The 18008-nt window shown below is 52.2% G+C and overlaps 4 protein-coding genes across 4 annotated transcripts; 2 read left to right on the top strand and 2 right to left on the bottom strand.

The window, feature by feature from the left end:
* Positions 1 to 288: 288 nt before the first annotated feature.
* ASPACDRAFT_116165 (uncharacterized protein) lies at positions 289 to 2712 on the bottom strand. Its single transcript, XM_020195965.1, has one exon. It carries the CDS (start codon positions 2496 to 2498, stop codon positions 513 to 515), a length of 1986 nt encoding a protein of 661 aa, XP_020057772.1. The 5' UTR covers positions 2499 to 2712; the 3' UTR covers positions 289 to 512.
* A 1378-nt stretch (positions 2713 to 4090) lies between these two features.
* On the top strand, positions 4091 to 10408 carry ASPACDRAFT_1854809 (uncharacterized protein). Its single transcript, XM_020197408.1, has 2 exons — positions 4091 to 8929; positions 8993 to 10408. Exons 1-2 carry the CDS (start codon positions 4383 to 4385, stop codon positions 10134 to 10136), a joined length of 5691 nt encoding a protein of 1896 aa, XP_020057771.1. The 5' UTR covers positions 4091 to 4382; the 3' UTR covers positions 10137 to 10408.
* Positions 10409 to 10532: 124 nt separating this feature from the next.
* Positions 10533 to 14974, bottom strand: canA (putative cullin binding protein CanA). The gene is made up of 4 exons (XM_020197889.1): positions 14279 to 14974; positions 11615 to 13970; positions 11209 to 11547; positions 10533 to 11101 (listed from the first exon to the last, which is right to left on the bottom strand). The coding sequence occupies exons 1-4, from the start codon at positions 14857 to 14859 to the stop codon at positions 10685 to 10687; spliced, it is 3693 nt and encodes a 1230-aa protein (XP_020057770.1). The 5' UTR covers positions 14860 to 14974; the 3' UTR covers positions 10533 to 10684.
* A 392-nt stretch (positions 14975 to 15366) lies between these two features.
* On the top strand, positions 15367 to 17699 carry ASPACDRAFT_51289 (RNA lariat debranching enzyme; the record flags this gene model as incomplete). The annotated part of the gene is made up of 3 exons (XM_020202461.1): positions 15367 to 15423; positions 15488 to 15589; positions 15654 to 17699. The coding sequence occupies 3 exons, from the start codon at positions 15367 to 15369 to the stop codon at positions 17697 to 17699; spliced, it is 2205 nt and encodes a 734-aa protein (XP_020057769.1).
* Between the last annotated feature and the right edge of the window lie 309 nt (positions 17700 to 18008).

The following is an 18008-nucleotide window of genomic DNA, read 5'->3' as shown; positions in this document are numbered from 1 at the left end:
GATTGTTTACATCTTTGGCTTTAGTGGAGGTCCAAGTGCACTGCAGTTCGTTGCAAGCTTGATATAGCACTTTAACCTATCTGGCATAGGACCGTCAACTCTGCTCTTGATCTGTTCTTGCCTCTGATGTCAATTGCATGGTGGGTTCGTGGTGGTGACGTTTTTGTATATTCTTGCAGGCACGAACCTGGGTTTCTCAGAATGTATGACACATCATAACCAACCAGTACTCAACGGTCTCAAAACACTTCGAACTGTATGGGAAGAGGGGTTCAGGAGAGAAGACGTCAAGTATTCAATAAACTATATTCACAAGGATATCATATCTCATAATGTGCGTCTATGTCGCTATGAAGCCCGCATGAAAGCTATGCCCGCAAAAAAATACAAAAGAAAAAAAGAAATAGCTCAATGTACAAGAAGACTACCAGAGAACCAAGACCGCCTCGTGGCGCCACAAGCGAGTGATTGCCGTGATCGTCCTCTAAACCAAGTCACCATCGATGGTTTTCTTAAGCATCTAGGCCTACCGTTGACCGGCCAGTGCCAGAGGGTGACCCCTTCTTATTCGGATGTGCGCATCGTTTGATTTCCTGACCTATGTCGAAGCTTTCCTTTAACCAGCTTCCGGCCTCAGCAATTGCTTCGTTGAGGTTGAAACTCTCAGCACCCATCGCGCCTCCCTGACCGTCCTCACCCGTGGTAGGCATGGTTCCGGAAAAGGTCATCTCCAAATCTTCTCCCTGAGTGGGATTTAAGAGATCGGCATGATCTGGCGGCTGAGATGATTCAATATTCAGGCTGTTGTCGTTGGCATAGTCCGGGATGGGGGAGGATAACGCCACCGCAAAAGATGATCTTCCTGGCTTAGTGCTAGACTCAGGATGTTGTGGAGTCAAAAATCGAGGTTTAGACCTCTTCTCAGTACTGAGTGTGAATGGCGTGACGGCGTCAATGAAGTATTGTGTGCTCATTATGGGGCCTTTCATCGTGCCGGGTGCCTTGTTGCCTGGCATGTTCTCGAGCCCACCGGGTGTAGCCACTCTGCAAAACGGCGTGATATCATTGCGAGATACAGAACTTGGGTTTGCAGCCCGACCAGGAGTATTTTCTGGGCTTTCAAGGTCTTTTTGGAATGATATCTGGGCGTGAAGAAGAGCGGCCTGTGTATTGAATTGCGGGTCGGGAATAGTCTCTTCGTCACTCTGAGTATGAGCCTTTGCGGCAGAGATCGTATGTAGCGAGGTAGCGTTGTGCGTAATGGCTGGATTCAGGGGGTTATGTTGCGCTGAGGGTAATTTGTCACTCACGTTTGCGGCTACATGCTCGATGTTGGACGATGCCCTCTCTGTCGATGACATGACTTGCGATGTAGCAGCATCTGTGACCTGCGGCTGAGAAGCAGGCGCACTTTTCTCATCTGCGGCAGGAGGATCGGGCGAGTCGAGCCGGATAGCGTCTTCCGGAGATGCGCCGTGCGAGGGTTGATTATCATGGCATTGATGGTCGTTGTCCTCAGCCATATCGATTCGATTGGGACTATCTTCTTGCTTCTGATGCGCAGACGTGGAGTCGGCCTCCTGCTTGCCGTGTCCGGAGGCCTTTGCGCGCCGGTACTCAAATTTCGGCAAGTGCGAGGACGAGGAAAGGACATAAAGCGGGCCTTCCTGGTTTGCTGCATCGGGAGATATTCCTTGAGGATCAGATTGACTACTGCGCTGCTCCTTGAAGGCAGGAACTTTGACACTGTCCGGTACACGATGAACATCACGTTTGTCCTCACGCAAGTGATCAAGATCTTTTCGATGATCCCTGACTGCCCATCGGTAGTCAGTCGCGGGTACTTGTATGATATTGTCCTTTGCTCCCTGACGGCGAGACGAGATAGTTGCTGTAGGGGATGTCGGCGGATTGACAGTGCGAAACCCAATTCCGGCACAGTCCTTCTTCAGCCAACCTCTGTTTGTGTGTGGAGACGGGTGGCCCTTGGAGACAAATGTATCTTTTGGTGTGGCGCTTGCAACTCGTATATCTCTGCTGTTACCCCGTGCTCGTTTGTTAGAGGATCCTGTGGTCGAATTCTTCCCGGATTCTAGATTAGGAATTGTCTCGGCATGTTGAGTGGAAGGTTGCACGCGTTGTGTATCACAGGACTCGTGGTGGTATAGTGGTCGTTTTCGCGGATTCGTCTCCGGGATCACTGGCCGTTTTTGATTCTCATCCTCGGTACCCTCCGATCCGCCATGCCTGCACCGATCCTTTCTCCAGGGATTGACCCATCCATTGTCGAAAGGTCCTCGAAGCGATGCAGACAAAAGCAAAAGCGGTGAGCCTTGTAGATAAGCTTCAGCAAGCTTCTCAATTCTCCGATGTCGAGCCAGACGCTCAGTAGGATTTAAGTCGTCATCGGAGCCAGCAAGAGTGTCGAGGTCACTGTCCGGTGGTGGTAGCGAGCATGAATCGAAGGAGAGCGGGGATATTGGGCGACGAGGTGGCATCGGTGAAATGATAATGCATTCATTGATCGTTCGGATAGGGGGAATTCAAGGGTGCAGCAGCTTGGCACTGGCTGCATCTGGCGGACGGTGGGGGATTTTCGTATTGTAGAGTGACCCTCATAGCTTCCGAAGTAAGTGATTGTCAGGACATCATCTTTTCATCTTCAGCTCCAACCTGTTAGAAGTGTCTAGGCTGCTGTCTGGCTGTCACGCGAGAAGAAAAACCACTTAACGCGTGTGGATTGAGTGGATGCCCCAGCAACGTGTCGTTGGCTGGGGTTATGTCAGCACCCGTCAATTGTTGACTAGTTACTTACCCTTTTCGGCATTGTATTTTCATCGGGACCAAGGACTGTCGTGGCCCTAAGTACAGGCTACAAGTAACTAATCAGTAGTGACTTTAAGTGATACTACTTACAATAGGCTCATGGCAGCCCTCAATTGAGCCCAGCGCATTCTTCCACAGTACTTATTGCCTGAGGTTGTGGGGTTCGGGCTGGACTCCTAGACAACAGGCAACTCTAGCCCTGCTAGTATCATCGTTGTTGCGCAGATGCCGATAACAGAATCTCTACAGCCAATGTTATCATTCTCTATACAGGAATCGAATCAAATCGGCTTCGATTCTTTGGCCAGTAGTGCGCTTTATACAAGGAATTGTAGCCCTAGGACTCGCTGGGTCCTTGCCAGATGCCTACTAACCCACCCAACGCTAGCGATACACTCTGGCCAAGAAAAAGCCAGTTTTGTGCCCATCTTACGTATGGTTTCTTCCTAACCCAACACGAGAGGTTGGTCTGGTACTTGAAAGAGCGCCATGCTTTTGGGGCAAATTGTGTCGAGGAACCTGAAACACCCAACCTGCAACCTTGCAGGGTTGACCTGGGATCTTCCCTCATCGATCCCTCGCGCCGATACAATGTCAACAGGAAGGCTGATAGGCAAAGGTCGCATAAGGCACTGCTGAGCATGAGACTTGAAGCACTCTATAATATGAACTAGACAAGGTGCTCGTTGACCATATCGGACTTGGAGCTGCAATTGGCTGGAGAGGGTCCAATGCCAACGCACCAGAATCCAAGCTTTCAACTTTCAGGTTGTAATTTACGCCGTAATGTACTCCATTACTGTAGGTACTGCAGTAGCTTACAGCTAAAGAGCATGGATCGAGCCCAAGCAAGGCATGAGACCGATCATTTCCCCTCGCGGGGTGGGGGGTTTAAAAGGTAAAATTAGATAGGAAGTAGGGGACGAGCACGGTCTCGGGGAAGCACATGCGTGCCACCTGTGATTTATCACGGGGAGATAAAAAGTGGATAAAGTGATTAAGCTGACAGTTCCATCGTGGCGGGGAAGAAAAAAGAAAAGTAGACTGGAGATTGAAAACTGAAAGATCGAAAGATAGTCTGTTAGTCTGTAGACTCAAAACAATCGAAAAGTAGGAAGTAAGATAGCCAGCCCGGTATTAAATACGGTAAGGTTGCCCCGACCACATCTACAGTAGGTTAGCTTGGGTTAGCTCTACCTGTTATCAATATTACTCCCGCATCGTCCATCAAACAATTTATTGATTATTCCCCAACCCTCCCAAAGTGTGTGTCTCTCTGTCTCGCATGTTCCCGCAACATCCTTATACGCCTTCATTGTTGGTGGTGTTCAATGCTTTTGATTTATTTCTCCATTTCTATTCTTGGATGAGGGTTCCTTGACCCATGGTCGCCCTGCAGCTGTTAATTTCCGCTGTGCTTGCATTCACGGACATTGTGAATCGCGACGCGCTGTCCCAGCTTGCCATCCGCCCAACCTCCGAGACCACTACCCCCCTCCCCCCCGCCCTCCTTAACTTTTACCCCCCAGCTTTGGTGATCGCAAACCTTTCAGAAAATGAGCAACAACCCTCCATGGCTGGAGAATCTTACAGACGACTGGGTGCCAGTCCCTGCACCTGGAACTCCTGGAACGCCCGGCACTCCCACCAGCCCAATCCTATCCCGATCATTCACCCATTCCCGACGGTCTAGCCTACAAAACTCTCCTAGTCGCATTCCTGTTCCCGCGCGTCGCTCCGTCGGCCCTTCTCCTGACTCTTTCAGAAAGAAAGTTTCCAGACCGTGCCACTTCATTAAACGTGAACCACCCACACCTAAGACCCCTCGCACCCCCAAGACCCCCTCCAAGCTGCGATCGCCGCTCCCTCCCCCGGAGAAGTCCAACAAAAGCAGCCCGAAACCGATCCCGAACCCGCCCTCGCTCCGTAAACAGTCGTCTGCCATGGACACGAGGTCGCCGTTGCGATCGGTGTCGAATGTCTCCGGTGAATCGGAACAACAAAGCACGGTTCAGGTTAGACCAAATAAGGGCAAAGGCAAGGAAGGCACCCCAGAATGGAAGAGAAGACTGGTGCACGGAAATATCGCCGCCGGGGAGCAGCGCGACTTGTTCGCGCCGATCGGGCTGGAGAGTGTTTTCAAACCTCCGACCCCAGGCACTGAAAAGACGCACGAGGAGGCGCTATCGCGATTGAAACAGTCAGACAGTATGTGGCACTTTACGACCCCACTAGGCTATGACGATGCCAGTTTCCAAGACCCTTCATCAATTGGCACATACGACGACGAAGATTCAGTGGGCCACAGTCCGAAGTCGTCACCGAAGCAGGAAGGGGCTCCAGGATCACCAGGATCACCAGGGTCGCCAGGATCACCAGGATCACCAGGGTCGCCAGGATCACCAGGGTCGCCAGGTTCGCTAGGGTCGCCAGGGTCGCGCAGCAGGATGCGAGCCATGAGCAAAGAATCAAAGCGACCCTCACCAGAAGATAGCGAACACCTCGACGTTTCCTTCGCCGACACACAACAAAGAACCGCGAGCGGCATGGAGGATTTGCGCAATGAAGACATAACACCCATCACGTTCACACGCACGAACACAGTTGACGGACAGACGACGTCGGAGGTCATTAGATCGGCACTGAAACAGGTGACAAACAAGCTCGAGAGACTACACCTTTCACCCTGGGACCGACCGGAATCTCCAGCGAGTGACAGCCTGTTGATTCACCAACAGCCAGAAATCGCGGTGGATACCATGCCGGAGGATGACTTGCTCGATGTCACGAGTCATTCTCTACCAAAAGACCTCTCCATGGGGACGCTAGATTACCGGGGAAGAGGAGCCTTCGCAAACTTGCGGAGGGAAGAAGACGTGAACGAAGGTTCTTTCCAAAGAATCCGTCTTTCCCCGCCCACCTTCCCTTCTGAGCGACTCTCGCCGTTTCTTCCTGCCAGCTCCAGAATCCGAAGCTCGCCCCCATTCTACCAAAAGCCCAATCCTCTAACCGACCCACCAACGCTCCCAAGACCCTCATCTGCCCATGTTGGTGCGCCGAAGCTTTTGCAATCCAGCGCCGATCACTTGAAACCAGACGCCATGCCCACCTCTGGAAGCCCGCTCAAGCTCTTCGGAAACCATGATACCTTCACCAACAATCGCCTTTTGCGCAGGATGAGCCAGTTCGAAGAGACATTTGGGGGTATGTCCGAGGATGATGAACCAGACTCACCGTCAGAGGAAGCTCGTCGCAAGGGCGAAGGAAGAAGTTTTCTTACCGTCAATCATGAGGTTCTGGGTGAGCCATCTTCACGGCGACATGAAAGACCGCGGTCGCGCAATACCCCAACCCCGCGTATCAACAAATTCGGTGACGGCCAGCTGGACAATTTTGACTTTTCCGACACAAGTCCGTATGAACCCAAATTTTTGAATAGTGAGATGGTGGAGCCTACCCAAGAACCGCCGCGACGACAGTCTGTTGAGCGAAGATTTCTTCGGCGCCGCTCGTATAGACAGAACAGCCATAGCTCCGACTTCAACAAATCGAACAGGGGCTCGAGGTCTACGGCTTTGTCAGATATCACCTCAAGTTCCAAGGCTATAAGAAACCAAGGGCTGGCAAGAGTAGAGGAGATGTACCCGTCAGAGACCGATACAACGCCGAACACGCCTGCTAAAGACCCAACCCCCAAGAGGCGCAGAACCTTCCTCAGGTCTTACAATTCGAGACAAGATCCTGCCGAAAATACGGCTCAGGATCCAGATAATATGTCCTTGCTCCAGCGAAGCTTGGTCCAGCAAGGAGTGAGATGTGATGAAGATCAAGATCATCAATTCTCATTTCGTTCCCGATCGTCCCCTCGACCGCGAACTCCAACCACAAGTCAAGGGCGGTCTGCTTCACGAAAAAGGCCGTCATCAGGCAAGGCTTACTCGCGGGCTGAGTATGCCGATTCCATCGACCTAGGTTCCCCCGAGGACAGCGCAATACCCATGGTAAGGGTGAATGGTATTAATGAAGGTGGCCGTAAGGGCTCAATCACCACTCAAGACTTCCTGAACGAAGCGACCAAGATCATGGACATCATTCGATCCAAAGGCAGGTCCGCAGGCGGTCTGTCTAGCGTAGAGGAATCTGATGCAGAGGAAGATATCGACGAAAGCGGAAGCTATGAAGACGAATCGACTCGGGAGGAATTTTCGCGGCCTCCTAGTCGCGAAGGAACCGGAACCGACATGCGGAGACTGAGGGAGCCCCAACATCAAAGCCCACGGATCCTAAGCCACCTCAAGAAGTTTCAGGAGGTTGATGACCAGGAGTTTGGGGTCAACGCATCCGCCATGTCTCTGAATCTGCACCAAGGCCGAGATCGCCCGAATGAGAACAGCAGCGGTCTCCACGGTGCGGAAACAGAAGAAGGCGAGAGCCAGGAGCTCGACCTGCAGTCGGCTGATCTAGACTTCCGCCAGCGTGATGGATTCTCAGCTGGTGAACCTGAGGAGGATGACGACCTGCCCGAACTTTTGACTATCAATACGCAAGTATCGTCCAAGAGCCTCAGTGCGCGCTCGGTCCCCACCGGCTCTTCACAGAGTTCGCATGCAAAGGGTGTTCTCTCATCCGATGTTGTCTCGCGACTTATACCCGAACAGGTGAATGGGCTGACCTATGACCGGGACAAGAATCAGTGGGTTCGGGAGAAACCCAAACCAACTTCCGAGAAGCCCAAGGGCGAAGATAGTGAAGATGATCCGTTCAAGGACATTCCTGACCTCAGTGTTGATGAACTGCAAGAGATGATGCGAATGCAGAGCTCCACCTCTCCCGAAAGAACAAAGGACTCTATTCGGCTCGAGAATGACCACAACTCGAGTCCACTAAGTTCACCTCGTTTTTCAACGAAATCATCGATGCGCCAGTCACAATTTAGAGATACAGGCACTTCGGTCGACGACAGCTCAGTGCGGTCGAAAGCACCCATTGATTCCAACGTTTCGGACTCTGAAACCAAAGCAACTTCTTGGGGTACAGACGCCCGCAAAACGAGCAAAACTATCAGCGAGGTGGAGCATGAGATTCAGCTTCACGAAGGCCGACTATCGAAACCACCTCAACGTTTGGGGAATGGCCGCCAGCAAGCGCGTGTTGTGACGATAAGCTTCTCGTCCCCGCTTGTCTCCCACGTTGCATACAGCGACGCAGAGAGTCCTGCAAAGCTTCTGCAAGCCCGAGGCAACCTGCAGCCTCATACGAATTCCAACGTACCCGGCAACAGTCCGTTAGGCTTCGCACAAGCTCAGAAGAGCTTATTGTTACCCCAACCTGAATCACCCGACAAAAGGACATCCTTGACTCGTCAATCGTTCACTCCTGGCAAAGGGACAAAGGAAGAGGAATCCCCAGAGGCTCTGAGTCTGGTTCGGAGAGACATGGGGTCGATGGATTGGACCCCACAAAGGAACGCTGATACATCAGTGGCATGCCTTGAGAACATTGGCCAGGAAACAGCTCACAGTTTCCACCTCAGCTCCTTACCTGACTTCACCGTTGACCAGATTGATCCGTCCCTTCATCTGGAGGTAAGCTATGTTGCGCAGCGAACTCATCCTACGTCACTGCGCCAGGTCCATGGAACATTCGCATTGGCAACGGAAGAATTGCTTAAACATATTACTGAGGCGGAACCGTGGGAGCCGCACTGGGAGAATGTTCGCCGTCTGATTCTTCGACACAAGGGCCTGATTACACTCCATAAACTGTGTGACTACTGCCCATGTCTCGAAGAGCTGGACGTCTGCGGCAATGATATAGGCCAATTAAGTGGCGTGCCCCAAACGGTTAGGACACTCAATATCCAAGATAATTGTCTCTCCAACCTTACGGCCTGGGGCCACTTGACGAATCTGCAATATCTTGACGTGTCTGGCAATGGATTGGAGAGTCTCGGTGCATTCGGCAATTTGATTCACCTTCGGGAGCTCAGAGCAAATGACAACAACATTAAGGACATCAGCGGCATTTTCGACTTGGATGGATTGTTAAGCTTGCAGCTCAGAAATAATGAGCTCGAGGAGCTTGACTTTGGTCGAGCGGAGCTGTAAGTGGTCCAGAACTTGCATGCCATTACTGAAAGTAGCTAACACTTTTCGCGCGCCAACAGGACTCGGCTCGAGACATTGGATCTTAGCCACAACCAGCTCACGTCTATACGCAACATCGGCTCCCTCTCATCTCTCACAACGGTTGACCTTCGTTATAACAGACTGTATGAGTTCGCTGCGTCAGCGACTCTTTTCAATCTACAATCCCTCAAAGTTTCGAACAATGTATTGCGCAGCCTTGACATCTCGATGTTCCCGTCGTTGACGCTCCTTTACGCGGACCAGAACTTTTTGACTACGATTTCCGGGCTTGCTACATGTCACTCACTGGAAGTCCTATCTGCTCGAGAGCAGATGAGTGGTAGCAATGGCGGTCTATTTGATATTGACTTGGGCTTGACGCAGGACATACGAAAAGTATTTCTTTCCTCTAATAGGCTGGCACCGCGCTGTCTTGCACCATCCAACGCCCTTCTGGGCCTGCAGCTTCTGGACATCGCTTCATGCAGCTTACAAGACCTTCCAGAAGATTTCGCATCAAGCTTTCCCAATGTGGTGGTCTTGAACATGAACTTTAACTCACTCAAGGGAGTCAACGAATTGGTGGGCATGAAATGTCTATCCAGACTGACGATTGCTGGCAACAACATTACCAGACTCAGGCGTCTTTGTCAAGTCCTGGGTCGCATCGGACGGACTAACAAAGGGAGAGTCTGCTCTCTCCAGAAAATTGATACCCGAGGAAACCCGCTTACGTTGCGGTTCTACCCAACTGCAGTCATCAAAAGCGGCACAGCCAGCACAAAGAAGCTTAAGATCAGGGAGGACCGCTTCCAGCGCAATGTCAACTCGGACATCCCATCGGCTCTGGCCGAGTTCAAGGATTTCGACCTGAATTCATCGGTTGCTGTGAGGGAAGATGAGAAGTCGGATGGCATAAAAGAACTCGAGATCCATGACCCCTATACCCTCCCATTAGCGGACCCAGTGGCAGACCAGAAGCACCTGTCTCACTTGGACGAGGCGACACGATTGCGGCGCAGTATTTTCGAGCTCATGCTTTATGCAGGCAGTGGTGGGTCCATCAAAATCCTGGATGGGTTGGAACTACGGCCGTCTCTTGAAGACGGTTCTGACATGGACCGGGCCTGGGCAAAACTCGAGAAGCTTGGTGTGCTCCGGAAAAAGGCGATCACGGCATGAGACCGGCGGCATTAATTTTGCAGGATATGGAGTTTTACTGGCATTGAAGGTGGTTTTGCTTTTCTATATTATTTCGTGTACACATTTTTCCCCCTCGGTGTCGATCTTCATGTTGTATGGATGGCGTCACACTTGATGTTTTTGACCCAAGAGGCTTGCATACCAGGAGTTGTGTGACTTGAGCATTTGACTTTCGAGCGGACTACCCCTGGGCTTTTGTTGTGCATTGCATTGCTACTTGTTCTAATACAATTCTAATCACTTTCTCTCACCTCACTGCATGGAAGGGAAGTTCTTGCTGTGCAATGCGTAGACGAGGACCTCTTACAAGACTTACGTAGCGAACATCTCGATGTTGAGAACTGCACACTTGTACACTACTGGTAACGTATACGTCTGGTCTAGGTAATTTGCACCTTGTAATCTGTGATTATGATTCTGCTTATGCGATCTAAAGCTACAAAGGTAATTCCAGGCCTTCTGTAGGCCAGCATTAGCAAGCCATTTCCACGTTCAGATAAAGCGGTCGGTCGAGGCCAGTAGTGACACTACGCTTCCGCCTCGAGGGTCTTCATCTGGGCGGTAAAGGTCTTCCGCGTCCACTCCACATAGGCCTTCCACTTGTGGTGGTCACCTGCAACCTCGGCACTGGGGAACGCCTTGCTCAACTCGCGGCTGATTTTGAGCACGCCTAGCGAGGCCTCCTGCGCCTTCTCGAGCTCTTGCTTGACGGCGTTCTCCTTGGGCTTGAAGGACAGGATAGCCGTGTAGCGTTCCGAGAGCGCATCGAGGCGGCGCTGGGTCTCCTCGGGCGCGATATGGATGAGCTTCGAGGTCATCAGGTTGGAGATGGTGCGGATGTCCTGCTCGTCATCGATGCCGGCGAGGATGCGGTCGAAGAATTCGCCAATGTGGTGCAGGGTGAATGTTGTGTCGAGGGAAGCGTAGAGCGTCTCATAGGCGGACTTTTTTTTTAAAGAGAAAAGCTGTCAGTTTCGGTCTGGCTCATGGGAAAGGGGTGGGGTGGAGAGAGAGAGAGAGAGAGGTATGAAAGGGGCTGTATGCGGTTTACCTTGCGGAGTTCCAGACCGTCGTCGACGCGATGCTTGAAGGGGCCCATTTGCACCTCACGGATGAGTTCAGGCTTGAGTTTGGCGTCCTCGAAGACGGCGGGGAGGAGTTCATTGAGGTGGGGAAGGAGGATGTCCATCTTGTTGTGGATGGCGGAGTTCAATGTTGTCAGAGCGAGACGATGGTTGCCCAGGTCTGGGTCACTGAGCATGTTGACGAGAAGAGGGACGATGGTAGGTCGGAGGACATCGTTGTAGGTATCTCTGGAGTCGGAGAGAGTGTAACGGAAGGCAGAGATGACAACACCACGGATACTGGCGTCTGAGTTGGAGAAATGGTCCTATGTTCATCGTTAGGTCCTGCCACATTCCGATTTGATGCGGGAAAGTTTAATAGCGGGAGGTTACCTGGAACAGAGGGATGTAGGCACTGGGATCGATAAGGGCCAGGCGACCAACACATTCCGCGCCAACAGCACGGTTGTCTTCCACCTCGGAGACCACCAGCAGTGCCTGCCAGAGCTTGGCCGCGGAAGGAGCTAGGTCAGGTCTGACGATCTCAGGATGTTGTAACAATTCTTTCACCGAATGAAGCAACAGGTAGCTCTGCGGGTCGCTCTTTTTCAACCCACCCAGGATGTTAGGTAGGTATGCTTTCACATCGCCCGCCGCCGCATTTCCCAGAGCTGCAGCCGCAGCCAAGCGGACCTTGTCTGACTTGGAATTGAAGTGGCCGATGAAGAGTTCTGGAGTTAGCGAACAGCTAGCGCCCATTCGAAGACCAATTTCGCCCAAAATAGCGAGCGCAAGGCACTTTCGCTGAGCGTCCGGTGCGGTGTGTAATTCGGTCATGAAGTCCTCCATCTTGACACCCAAGTTAGACCCGCCATGCACGAGAAGCGTCCCAATGGCTCGCCCGACAACAGAGGTGTCACCGTTAATGCCAACATCCCGCAAAAGTTTCTTCATCAATGCTGCTCCTGCGCCTGCCTCACCGATGACTTTCACCACCAGAAGCATGGCCTTAAGTACTGTTCCGACGAGGGGCGAAAGGACAACGGAACAGAGTGCAGAAACCAGATTGTCATTGACCAAGAGCTCGGCGTTGCCAGGTATAAGTTTCCCGAGAATAATAAGTGAGGGAGCGAGGAAATGGAAGTCCTCGGCGCTTATGAGTGGCAGAAGACAGTCTTCCAGCTCCTTCATGGTGCTAGCGTCATAATGGCCCTTTGTGTTAGGATTCATGGCCAGGCTGCGCAGAGCCTCCAGACTGGCTCCCCGAAGAACGCGATCCGACTTCCGCAGCTGTGCTCCGAGCTCTGCTGTGACTTCGCCGACCCACGATGCAGTAACGTCTGCGTCACGAGCGCAAAGAATGGCAACATCATCGACTGCCCGAACTGCTGCAAGGCGTGTGGTCTCATTTCGAAGGCGATCAACCAAAACTGCGAGGCCTTTCGAACGACGGTCAAGGGAGATAAATGTCGAACCATTTTCGCCGGAGGTACGTGCCAGGAGCACGCCAAAGACGTGAATCGCACGTTGCCGAACCTCGAGATCAGCGCTGGTATCAGTGATACGTGCAAGGACCACATCGTACAATCGTTCCAGCTGAGTTGCGAGATCCTGGGTTGTGCTGGCAACTCGAGGAGGCGTAAGTGCTTTCACAATCTGTTCCACGGCACCCAGTGCCTCACTGCTGACTTTGTAGTTACGATCATTGACAGCGCCAATAACACCAGGAATCAGGGCGATCAAGAAAGGCAGAAGAGCACCCGACGTGTGTGTTTCGGCAATTGCGGAGATGAGACCGAGGGTTTCCGTCTGAAGAGTACCGGTACTCGCAGAGACCCCAAGCGAAGTGGAGGAGGTGCTAGAAATAGAAGATTTGAGGACATCGGCTATAGGATCTTCGATCTGTTGAAGGTGATCAGTCAAGCCGCCGTAGCGGACCAGTGCTAAGCTTCTGAGTAAGACGATAATCGCCTGCTTCAGGGGCACGGAAGCTTGTTTCCACATCTTGACAACGCTCTGCACAATCGTAGGTACGGAGCGAGATAATTCTGCCTGCGCACCAGACTTAGGGGAAGCCGGAGTCAGAATAGGTGTGCTGACAGCGGAGGAGGTGCCAATGCCTGGCTCAAAGTCAATCATGCTTGCATCGCTATCCTGGCGTCTGCGCTTCCTAGAATTCTTCGAGCCACCCACAGCCTCAAGGAAGCCATTGGAGGTTATGATCATGGAGCCTTCACCAGTCTTTCGGATGAGAGCAGTCATAGTAGAAACGACTTCCAGCTTCACACTCTCCTCTCTCTCCTTGTTGAATCGCGCGATCAGAGCGGGGGAAATTTGTTGATATAAGGATGCCTCATCTAGCGCGCGGCTATGGCCGAAGGTCGAGATAACGCTGTACAGCAACTTGGCGGCACATCGGCGGACTTTCCAACTCATATCATCAATGTCACTGTATCCTCCTTCTTCCTCAAAGTCCTCAGACTCATCGTCATCCAGATCAGGGTCCTCCGTTACGTCATCTTCGGAGCCGTCGTCCTGAGTGCCACTCATTTCCTCATCTTCCATTTCTGCCACGTTGGGGTCGTATTTGAGGTAGCGTAGGGCGGCCTTGATGGCGAAAGGCATGTAGGGCTGCATTTGGGGACCGCAAGCACTGATCAGCGTTTCCAGCGTGACCAAAGCGGTCTCCCGGAGCTCATCGGCCTGAGGATCGTGCTCGTCATCATCATGAGAGTAAGTCGACATTGTGCTGGTAAGACAAAGAGCGACCGACGATCGAAAAGGCAGGCTCTATGAGGTGGGCAGATTGTAGCCAAGCTAGGGTGCGGAGAAAAGCTGCAAGAAAGTAACGGAAACAAAGGAAGGAGCTGGTGGAGGTCAAAAGCAGCGGCTTTCTGTTTGGAGCTTCCAGCCAGCTGATAAGTCAAGTTACGAGGGGAACGCTGGAACCACCGACCGACAAGCCGAGGAACCCCGCGCTAGCCCCAAAGTGTGCCGGAGACACTCCCCGATCTTCCGCATCGGTCACGTGATATATAACAATCATGTGATCTTCACTGCTGCAAGAAATCGAAGAGATCGAGGGAAGAGGTCGGGCGAGATTGTTGCTTCGAGGCCATTAGTGCCTGCAAACCACCTTGTTTGCGAGACTTGGCTCTTTTCTTGCTACTGGCATTTTCCGCGGATCTAACAGCCTTATCTGGATCCGCGAGTGCAGGGGCTGGCTGTCCGGGCAAAGGCCTCGTAGACGTTGAGGATTGAGGTGCAACTGCATTCGGTACCGTAGTCACCGGAACTACTGGAGCATTGGAGCGAATAGATTCTTTTTTGGAGGGTTTGACGGTGCGTCGACGGCAGCGAAGACAGATCAGAACCGTAGCCCCCTCAGCACTCAAGCCTGCAAGCTTCTTCTTCCTCTTAGAGACCTGGACAGTCCTGGTCGACTTGGAGTTTCGGAGGCTCCCACATGCTCCACAAGCAAATTCTTGCTGTCGCTGATTTAAGGGCTTGAACTCGTCGCGAATGATGTTATGGTGAACGGACATCAGATGGGCCGCGGTCGATGGGCTTGCGGCCTCTAAAAAGCTTGCTGAGCTCTTCAGATATTCCAGCCTAGGTGCATGATCACTGAGTGGCATAGTTTTATCTGGAAAGACGTTGCCTAAGCAATGGACAAGAAATACAAATTCAGGTGAATGGAAAGGGCGAATTGATAGAGGGTCAGTTGTGAATTGGGAATTGATTAAAATGTTGCTCCCCCAGAAAAAGAGGAATTGGCGGGTGCAAAGCAAGCAAATCAAATACCCGCGCTCGCTCTGCCAGTCCGTTGGTTGTGTTACTTCTTTGGTACTTCCAATACTTCCAGTTGTTCCACCCTCCCTCTCTCGACTTTCTTTGCTCTCCCTCAATTCTCGTGCTCGCCCACTCGCTTTCTTTGTTTTGTATTTTTCTTTCACCTTCTCGACACCGGTCTCTCACTTCCTAGCTACTGGTCTCTCTCAATCTTACTTAGAAGAAGACAAGTCTTCAAAAATTCTTTCTGACAACGAGCTGCGGGTGTTCGCTTGTTGGATTCTTCGCTTCTTTTCCGCCTGCCTCCAGATCTACTTGGCTCCTTTGCCATAAGTAGGCTATCCTCCAGTGAGATGGAAGCCCAACAAACCTCTAGTCCTGCTTCTGTCAGGGTCGCTTTTGAAGGCTGTGTAAGTGGTCTATTGCATGGTCCGAGCGCTACTTTTTGAGGCTGCGATATTAATAAACATGCAGGGACATGGCTGCCTCAACGACATATACGCATCAGTTGAGAACGCCGCCACCTTGAAAGGATGGGATGGCGTTGACGTGGTCATCATAGGTGGCGATTTCCAGGTGAGTCTTCCGCGATCGCCTCGCTTGGTCTCAGTAACAATCCTTTCCTCAACTGAATCTATAGGCCGTCCGCAATGCCAACGATCTTGCCTGCATGTCTGTACCTCAGAAGTACAGAGAGTTGGGCGATTTTCACGAATACTACAGTGGAAAACGCACCGCACCCTATCTGACTATTTTCATCGGAGGTAACCATGAGGCTGGCAATCATCTCTTCGAACTTTACTACGGAGGGTGGGTTGCCCCGAATATTTACTACTTGGGTGCAGCGAACGTTCTTCGGTTCGGCCCCCTCCGCATCGCTGGCATGTCTGGTATCTGGAAGGGCTATGACTACAGAAAGCCGCATTCGGAGAGATTGCCTTACAATCGAGACGATGTTTCAGGCATCTACCACGTGAGAGAGCTTGATGTTCGGAAGCTACTTCAGGTTCGTACCCAGGTTGACCTGGGCTTATCTCACGATTGGCCTAAGCAGGTTGAACTCTGCGGAGATTCCGAGTATCTCTTCAACACAAAGAGAGGCTTCCGTGAAGACTCTCAAAGTGGTAAACTGGGCAACCCTGCGGCCAAGTACGTCCTTGACCGTCTACGTCCGGCCCATTGGTTCTCCGCCCATTTGCATGTGAAGTTTGCCGCCATAGTCGCTCATGGAGATTATGTCACCCCTGAACATCCGGCTGCTAAAAGGAAAGCTGAAGCTCCTCTACCCGATCCTCTTCCCGCCCCGGGTGCTCCGCACCATTTCGGCTTGGACGGTGCTCTCCTCACGGCCCTTGCGCTTCCCGATGATAATCCCGAGGCCGAGCGTACTCTCCCAGCTCGACCTGCCGCGGATCAGGAGCCTGCAGACAACCACGAGAGTGCGGAAACAGCAAGCCAACCCTCGGCTGTCGACAAAGTAGACGAAGCCCGATCTGAGAAGGACATCCCCAACGAACCCAGTGATGACAAGAGTAAGATTTCAGCATGGAATAATTTCCACACCGTGGCTGCTGAAGCTGAGGCGGCTGAGAACTCTCGATTTCTGGCAGATCAATCCCTTCAGTATGCAGCTCTAAAACCGAGCGTTTCGCACGATCTGACATGGAAAAGAATCGAGACGGGCGAGGACGGATCCGGTCGTGTCTACACCGGCATCGAACGCGATAGCGCCAATAAGAAATTGAAGACCGAACACAAACCCGATGTCGTGAAGAACTCCGACGAGATCGACCTCGACCTGGACAGTGACTCCGATGCGGAAACGACTCCTCACAAAATCTCTACTCCCGTGACCGGACAGACCGACGAGCCCTCTTCTAATAAGGCAGTCCCCAGCGATGACTCAAAGACTACTACGCAGGCTGACCCGGTTTCGTCGGCTAGTGGAACTGACATTCCTGAAGATATTCGCAATCAACTTCCTGCCAGCTTCGCCCGCCCTAAGCCCGAACCTTACCCGTTGAACGGACCGTTGCCTGATGCTATCTTAAACAAGACCACTAACTTCCTGGCACTTGACAAATGTCTTCCTCAGCGCCACTTCCTACAGCTGCTTGAGATCGAAGCTATCTCCGATCAAGAAGGCATCAGTGCCGAACGCCCTTATCGCTTGCAGTACGACAAAGAATGGCTAGCAATTACCCGTGTCTTCGCTGACGACCTTCAACTCGGAGACCCCGCCGCGAAGCCTCCGGCTGACAAGGGCGATCAGGTATATAAGCCGCTGATCGAGGAGGAGGAGAAATGGGTGGATGAGCACGTGGTGCAGACTGGAAAGCTGGATGTCCCCGAGAATTTCACCCTAACCGCCCCAGTCTACGATCCAACTGTCCCGCTTAACACGGAGGAACAACCCATCGAGTACACTAACCCGCAAACCGCGCAGTTCTGCGAGCTGATAGGGATCGAGAACAAGTTTCATATGAGTGACGAGGAACGCCAAGCTCGCATGGCCGCAGGCCCTCGGCCCAGTGAGTTTAGACCACGCGATCGAGGCCCACGTCGTGGGGGCTTTGGTCGGGGCCGCGGCGGGGGTGGTGGCGGCGGCAGATATCGTGGCGGCGGCGGCCGGGGAGGCGGAGGTGGGCGTGGGCGTGGTGGTGGTGGCCGCGGATTTCAGTACTGAAACTTACGACTTCCTGTTCTCCATTTACTCAGGGTTACAAGGACAATCTCGTTTGTGATGCTATTGTCTTTCGGTATAGGGTGCCGTGCAGAGGAAGGCGTACTGGAAGGAAGGGTTCTGCTTGACTTGCGTTCTAATGGTTGCTCAATGATTTCTATGGTGTGATGCGTTTGACTTAATAGCTGGGGTCGACGGGACAGCTCTTCGTTTTCACTTTGTCGTTTCGTGTGTAATCTGAAAATAATGCTTGTCACTGGACAAACAGATAATGGCCATATTCTGCTTTTATGGGGCAATCAACTCTCATCA

Source organism: Aspergillus aculeatus, assembly GCF_001890905.1.
Source record: "Aspergillus aculeatus ATCC 16872 unplaced genomic scaffold ASPACscaffold_5, whole genome shotgun sequence".
Classification (NCBI taxonomy): Eukaryota; Fungi; Ascomycota; class Eurotiomycetes; order Eurotiales; family Aspergillaceae; genus Aspergillus; species Aspergillus aculeatus.
The sequence above is the reverse complement of the archived record's forward strand: the minus strand, read 5'-3'. Positions and strand labels throughout refer to the sequence as shown.

Excerpts from the sequence above, each read along its gene's own strand:
- ASPACDRAFT_116165 (XM_020195965.1), bottom strand. The coding sequence starts at position 2,498 with ATGCCACCTCGTCGCCCAATATCCCCGCTCTCCTTCGATTCATGCTCG.
- ASPACDRAFT_1854809 (XM_020197408.1), top strand. The coding sequence starts at position 4,383 with ATGAGCAACAACCCTCCATGGCTGGAGAATCTTACAGACGACTGGGTG. Across the intron at positions 8,930-8,992 it reads GACTTTGGTCGAGCGGAGCT|GACTCGGCTCGAGACATTGG; the intron begins GTAAGTGGTCCA and ends GCGCGCCAACAG.
- canA (XM_020197889.1), bottom strand. The coding sequence starts at position 14,859 with ATGCCACTCAGTGATCATGCACCTAGGCTGGAATATCTGAAGAGCTCA. Across the intron at positions 13,971-14,278 it reads CTCTTCGATTTCTTGCAGCA|CACAATGTCGACTTACTCTC; the intron begins GTGAAGATCACA and ends TTGTCTTACCAG. Across the intron at positions 11,102-11,208 it reads ACGGTCTGGAACTCCGCAAG|TCCGCCTATGAGACGCTCTA; the intron begins GTAAACCGCATA and ends TTAAAAAAAAAG.